This window comes from Marmota marmota, unplaced genomic scaffold (genome assembly GCF_001458135.2).
Source record: "Marmota marmota marmota unplaced genomic scaffold, marMar, whole genome shotgun sequence".
Taxonomy (NCBI): Eukaryota; Metazoa; Chordata; class Mammalia; order Rodentia; family Sciuridae; genus Marmota; species Marmota marmota.
This window is the reverse complement of record NW_026000242.1, coordinates 10,832,011-10,839,314: the sequence shown is the minus strand read 5'-3', so window position 1 is coordinate 10,839,314 and position 7,304 is coordinate 10,832,011. Positions and strand designations below refer to the sequence as shown.

At 52.5% G+C, this 7,304-nt stretch overlaps 1 protein-coding gene across 3 annotated transcripts in view; it reads right to left on the bottom strand.

Annotated features, from left to right (window-relative positions):
- Positions 1-4,853: 4,853 nt before the first annotated feature.
- The window catches only part of Drd2 (dopamine receptor D2), a 60,979-nt gene continuing 58,528 nt past the window's right edge, over positions 4,854-7,304 (bottom strand). For all 3 annotated transcript variants that reach the window (XM_048795713.1, XM_015490050.2, XM_048795714.1), the window contains one exon: positions 4,854-6,164. In XM_048795713.1, the coding sequence (XP_048651670.1) occupies positions 5,971-6,164 (194 nt within the window). In that variant the 3' untranslated portion in view covers positions 4,854-5,970. The remainder of the gene's footprint in view (positions 6,165-7,304) is intronic.

Sequence of the window (7,304 nt, the reverse complement as noted above, 5' to 3'; positions counted from 1 at the left end):
AGCATGCTACAGGGACACTGCTACATCGATGTTCATAGCAGCACAATTCACAATAGCAAGACTGTGGAACCAACCTAGATGCCCTTCAATAGATGAATGGATAAAAAAAATGTGGCATTTATACACAATGGAGTATTACTCTGCATTAAAAAATGACAAAATCATAGAATTTACAGGGAAATGGATGGCATTAGAGCAGATTATGCTAAGTGAAGCTAGCCAATCCCTAAAAAACAAATGCCAAATGTCTTCTTTGATATAAGGAGAGTAACTAAGAACAGAGTAGGGTCGAAGAGCAATAGAAGAAGATTAACATTAAATAGGGATGAGAGATGGGAGGGAAAGGGAAAGAGAAGGGAAATTGCATGGAAATGGAAGGAGACCCTCAGAGTTATACAAAAGTAGATACAAGAGGAAGTGAGGGGAAAGGGAAAAATAATACAAGGGGGACAAATGAATGTCAGTAGAGGGGGCAGAGAGAGAAGAGGCGAGGGGAGGGGAGGGGAGGGGGGATAGTAGAGGATAGGAAAGGCAGCAGAACACAACAGACACTAGTATGGCAATATGTAAATCAATGGATGTGTAACTGATGTGATTCTGCAATCTGTATTTGGGGTAAAAATGGGAGCTCATAACCCACTTGAATCAAAGTGTGAAATATGATATATCAAGAATTATGTAATGTTTTGAACAACCAACAATAAAAAATTAAAAAAAAAAAATTAACATGCTGGTCCAAGGGCAAGGCTATTAAGCTCCCAACACTTAATCAGAGGGATATTGCTCTTGGAATAGGGCACAGACCATCTAGCTTTGGGGAAGCTTTGAAGGAGGATGCTCAAGGAGCAGCTGCCTGGTTTCCTTTGCCAATGCATCTGGGAAGGCAGCAGAGACTCTCCTTTGGTGCCTTGGAGTGGGCTGTGACCCTCGATATACCTAAAATAGTGTTGTGTCAGCTACAGGGCAAGGACAAGCCTGCTGGTCATTCATGCCTGCTGAGGTCCTGTGGTGAGGGTGATCTACAGATTGCCTGACTGGGAGCCCCAAACACTCAATGGGGGTTCAGTGTGAGCAAAACAAAGGTGCATGTTTGCATCCACCAGGAGAAGGTAGGATAACACAGATGAACTGTTTTGTTGGACCCTACTCTGCCTTCAAATGGGTAAAGGGTTTGTATGCACACAAAATGGGGCAGGCAGCTGAATAGAGCAACTTAAGGAAGAGGATGAGAAGGTGGGTGGAACCTGAGGTTTGGCAGGAAAGAGGGCTTGGGGACAGGTCCTGCTGTCAGCTTTTCTGGCTCTGGACCCTATAGTAGCACCTGCTCTTGGGGGTTATGGAACTTGTCTCCTCCAGGGCAATTTCCTTCTTCCCCACCCTATCCTTTCTCTGAACTGCCCTGGATGCAATTCAGACCCTGATTTCCAAATGTCTCTTCTCTCATGCTGTGCACTCCTGGGGGCCACAGGTCGGAGTGTTTGGACATGGTCAGGAAAATCCAGGAGAATTGAATGTTCTGGCTTTGTTTCCCCATGGTCCACCGCTCCACACCTAGCCCCACTCAGCCCCCCAATAGCACTGCCTCCTTCCTCACCTGTCACCCTCCACTTCACCTTCAGCTCCTGATTCCCACTGCCCCAGGTTCTGGGGAGACTGGCTCCCTGTCTCTGGCCTCAACACAGCTCAAGGTCTCAGGAAAGAAGCCGAGTGTGTGCACAAGGGAGGAAGCCCCAAACCAGTGCAGTGGTCATGAGGCATTTCCATGATCTTGGGGCTGCCTATGGATTCAAGTGAGAGTGAAAGGTTGCTCTAGATGGGCCAAGGTTCTTCCCAGCAGCTCTTGCCTTGCTCCCTCTCCTGGGGTAACCCTGGGTAGAATTGCCATGGGAGCAGGAATAGGAAGTGGTTCTCATCAGCTACCGTCTTCCCCCTTCTCCCTTAATCTCACAGAGCCGGGGTGATCTCTCTGCTCCAAAGATGCCCTGTTGTCTCCTCACCAGTTTCCTGCTTCATCACCAGAACCTGAGTGTAGCAACGCTGAGTGCCTGGTTGGCAGGAGAGAACCCTCAGGAGCATAGATGCCCAGACTCTAGCCCTTTTGCTGCTAATAACTATGCCTCAGCTCTGCCCTCAGCACCTACTCGGTTGCTGAGGCAGCCGACTACTATTTGCATGGACCCCTAGGGTATCACCCTAAATCTCAGGTCCCAAACAGTTTTTCCCTCTGTGTTTCTCAAAACATCTTCTGACCATCAAAAACTCATCCAACTACATTCAGGGCTGGGCTGGAAGCAGGAGGAAAATGGATAACGTAAGAAATTTCAGGAGATCTGGGTGTCATGGCCATCCCTGCCAGCCGGGCAAACCACCCTCTTGGTATGAAAGGCTTTTCTGTGAGTGGAGAGCATGGGAATGCCCTCCAAGGGCAAAAGGGGAGCCCACAGCAGTTCCTTCACAGGTAAGAGATTAAATTACCGACACAGCCTGGGTCCTGGCCCCCAGGAGGATGGTGAGCCAGTGGGCAGGCATAGGGAAGGCTGAGCAGCAACAGGTAACAGAAGCCATGCAGTCTTTGGGGACAGGGATGGTTTAAGGAAAGGATGCCACAGGCGAGGACACCACCCCCCAGACAGGCCAGTCCTCAACGCTCCTATGCAAGAACCTGGCTGCTCCTGTCCTAGACCACCTGGGAAGCAAGAGCTGCAGTTGCTTCTTCCAGGGCCCCCTTTCCCCAGCCACCCAGGAAGTTCTGTGTCTAGTCTTCTTGCCTTTGCCAACTCCCCACATGCTTGTTCAAGGCCAAGGTGTTCTGGGGCTGTTGCCTCACACAGCAAAATTGTGGCCTAGAGCTGTGCGGCCCATATACCTGTGCTGTGCTGTCCTCCCCAAGATCCTGGCAGTGGTCTCCACACCTTGTCTGAGCTCAGCTCCAGGGGAAATGGATTGTTCATACGATAGTGTGAGTACTGGGTTAATACCTGTCCCGTCAGACTGTGAACCCCCAAAGGCAGACCACCTTCTTTATTGCTCTATCCCAACAACTTACCAAGGACCTGGAGCACAATAATTACTCAATAAATACTCATTAAGACAACGAGTGGGTGGGTGGATGGATAAAATGATGCAATTTCTCAGGCTGCTGGACCACTCGCTTTCAAGTCCCCAGGGCCTCTCCCTAGCAAGTGGCCACCTGGGGCTCCTCCAAATGCACCTGGGGAAGAATAAGAGCCTGAAGCCTGAAGACTGGCAGTCATAGCTGGATCCTCTGTAATTCTGTAACTCTGTTTCCCACTCAGGAACCATAAAGTACCCAGCGGGTCTGGCCCTTTGGTGGTGACCCTTGCTGTGTCCTAGGGAAGGGTGGGGCAGGGGTGCACAGACTCTGCCTGCTGTAAAGGCAAGTAAGTGCTCCCTGGATTCAGAGGCACTCCACGGAGACACAGAGTGCAGAGAAAGGTAGTGAGGAGGGAAAACTTGGAGGGCTTCCTTCCCACCCCCACTACAACCACGTTGAGAAAGGGGCCAGGGCCAGGGTCAGGGTCAGGGTCTCTTTGGAGAGAGCCAGAGTTTGGGCCACGCCCTTCCACCCTTTGTGTCCCCAGGTCCCATTCCACCCATTCCCTTGCCCCTGAAGAGCTGAGGGGAGAAGGGGTGGAGCCCAGCCCTCCCCCTGCCCACTCTAGCTGTCAATCTGCTGTCTGGATGAAAGATGTGAAGCCTCGTGACAACTGTGGGCAACTTTCTCCTGCCCCGCCTCCCGCCCCTGCCCTGCCCTCTTCCCCTCTTCTCTCTGACAGGGCTCTCCTCAGATTGCTCTAGGGCTCCTTCCCCTCCCTCTCTCAGTCCTTCCTTCCCCTCCTTCTATCTTTCTGCCTCCCTTTGTCACCTCTTCAGTTCTCTCAGCAAAGAAACTTGTATGTCCTCATAAGACTGCTAGCGATGAGACAGACTTTAAGCTCCCATCCAGGTCAAGATCATCCATAGACGTGGGGTGCGTATGCACGTGTGCTTGTGTGTGTCTTGGCTGGTCGTGGGGTGGGTGTCAACAGCTGAGAGGTTCTAAGGGTTTCTATAATCCCTGGGGTCTGCTGCCCTCCCCAGGAGGCAGTCACTAGGTTATTGGCCATCCTGAGCTACACCTGCTTTGCCCACCTTCTGGAATGAGGAACTTTGCCACCTTCGGGGAGAGGAACTTCTCACAAGGTTTAGTGCTACATTCGGGTTCAGTGAGAAGATCAAAGTCCATAATTAAGTGTTCAGGGCAAGTTAAGTGCTCCCAACTTTGGTGCTAAAAATATTGTATTTAGCATGCAAATTATGCCCTGACAGCTCCCCAGAGCCTGAGCCCGTGGGTGCCACCACCTTGTTTGTCATCATGGCTGTTATTCTCAAGGTGGTAGGAACATTCTTTTTTCACTGGGTTGATTTATATTTCACTTCTAAAGAGCCAAATTCCTGTTGTCAGGGCAGTGCCAAACTGTGGCCCCAGAAGGCATGGAGCTGAGGGCTGGCCCCAAGGCCAAGAGCAGGGAGAGCGGTTCGGGTATAGCACTCAGCCCCACCTTCCTTCTGCAACGTGCTCCCTAAATGGAGAGCCTGATGTGAGTCAGGCAGGACAAGCGACAAAGACACCGCAAAGCCACATTTCAAAGGTCACCTTTTACGTGGAGCCTTCTCTGCCCTATGGGGTGAGCAGAGCAAAGGCTTGGCCCTTAGGAGATTCCAGGTTCTGGAGGAGTGGGGACACCTGGCTTTCCTCTGAAGGACCCTGCCAGACACAAGGATTTGGGTTACACCTGAATCTTAAACTTGGTGTTGGTGCTGTCCCAGGGCCACCAAAGGGCCCCTGAAAGTGACTCTTGTCAAAGTTTTATTAGTTTGGTGCATGTATAGTGATGTTACAGAGTCTGGGACCCAGGGGTTCCCCACAAGCTGCAGCTCCCCTCTTCCCTTAGGCCAGGGCCAGGCCAGGTCAAATGGTATTCAGCAGCCTCTCGGACATGGGCTCCTCTAAGGCAGAGGCACTGGAAGGGAAAAGGAGAGAGGGTAGAGGCCAGAAGGAATAGTAAAGGGAAGAGGCTTTGTGTCAGAGTATGGCAGGAGGCAGCCCCTTAAAGAACCTCAGATGACCCCAAACTCGGGCCCAGAGTTTGTGTCCAAATCCTAACTCCCCAGGCTGGCCAGCATTTGCAATGGGAGGTATACGTCTGAGGGCTGTCAGGAGTGGCAGAGGGGGCTGGTGGGTGTTTCTGTCCCCACAGGCCCTCTCAGGACCCTTGGAGATTAGGCTTCTTCTCCCCAAGGCTGTGGAAGGCTCTTGGAGAGCTGTAACTGGAGGGACACTTCACGTCCACTGCTGTGGGGAGGGGAGGCTCATATCAGGGCCTGGGAGGGAGCTAAGAGTTCTGTCTTGGGCTTCTCTGGGGTCTGTTGTTCCATCTGGTATTTACATATCTCCCAGAGCTGAAGCCGCCTGGGGCTTTGGCCAGAGCCCCTGCTTTCCCCTTGTGGGCCTTGAGGAGTATGAACTGTTACTCCTTCCCACTGCCTGTCCTAGCACAGGCCAGTGACAACCAGGTCATGCCCAACAAACAGGGTGCACTCAGCCTCTTAGCCTTGACTCGCCCCCCTAACCCCAGAGACCCGGTGCCCCAGAGAAAGGTCAAGGAAGGCGGCTGTATCTTTGGTGCCAAGGAGAGGGGCCTAGAGGTGGGCAGGGCCTCTGTGAGCTGCCCCTGAGCCATGGGTCCAGCCCCAGGACTGATACCACGCCCGGCTCCCTTGCCCTACCCTGGCAGAGTGAGGGTGCGTGGGCAGAGGGGGTTGCAGAGCCAAGCTAACACGGCAGGGCCTGCGGGGTGAAGAGAAGGCCCAGCCCACCAGGCCTTTCTGCCCACATCTTGCAGGGAGGAAGCCCGGCCGGCCTGGACAGGGGCGGGAAGCAGGCTGCTGTGCAGGCAGGAGGCAGAGTCAGCAGTGTAGGATCTTCATGAAGGCCTTGCGGAACTCAATGTTGAAGGTGGTGTAGATGATGGGGTTCACGGCGCTGTTGACGTAGCCCAGCCACGTGAAGGCGCTGTACAGGACTGGCGGGATGTTGCAGTCACAGTGTATGTTCAGGATGTGTGTGATGAAGAAGGGCAGCCAGCAGATGATGAACACGCCTGGGGAGAGCGCAGGGTCAGGCAGAGGCCAGCGGCACACCCTGCTCTACTGCAGGGGGTTGGGGGGCACCAAGGCTGGGCCCTAGCTCCAACAGCACTGCACGAGGAGTCCCGGTCTTAGATTCAGACCTGCCTGACACTTGACTTCAGAGAAAGTTTCCTTCACTCATCTCAGCCTCATTGCCCTCATCTGTCAAAAGGATGTAACAATACCTGTCTCTGAGGGAAGGGGAAGCAGCTTGTGAACAAATCTGAAATGTTGGCATTCTGACCCAAGTCAGCTGTGGCAATGGAGATACCCACTCAGCTTCCCAGTCACCTTTGAGAACAACGTCTCCCTCAGGCTGGCAGTGGGGGAAATATGTTCAAGGCAGTGTGGGACACAGAGTTTGGGAAAAGGGAGTACTAAATGACCATCTCACTCAGTTCTCATATTGTCTCCCATGAATTTGTCAGGAAACTGAGGCTGTGATGGCTTTGAGGGGTACCCAAGGCCACTCTGCTCTTGAGCGGCACCACTAGGGTCTGAATGCCAGTCTATTTAGGCTCCCACACGGCCAGGCTCTTGCTCCAGCCCTCCATCTTCCCCCTGGGGACACATCCTTGCTGGACACGCCTGAAGACTGTGCCTCTAGGTGATCTCTTGCCTGCTCTGCTGTCTGACTCGGGTGCTTTCTCCAGCACCACCAGCTCCAGTGGGGCAAATGGTGTCTAGGAAGAACAGGGCCCTAGAGCATAGTCCCTTGGACTGCAGAGAGGGCTCAGGTCCAACTCCACCCTGCCATGTCCCAGCCACAGGATCATGGGCAGCCCCTTAACTTGTTGTGATCACAAGTTCCCATTCCTAAAAGGAGGATAGCAGGTCTTGTCCACTCGCATCCCAGGATTGTTGGGCTATCAAAGGGGATTGCAGGTGCTACACAGATGGCAGGGTCATATCAGTCCCTTCCCCCAATTACCCCTACTAGTCTATAACTTGGATTCTGACTTTTATTATATGGTTTTCTAGGAAAACTTTATTTAAAAGCTTTGTGTGGTGGGCAGGGCCACTCCTTTATTTAGACCAGTGGCCATGTCTTAAGGTCCTCTTTTATCTTTTCAGAGCTCTGGTTCCACATGGTCTTCACTGAACACAAAGGT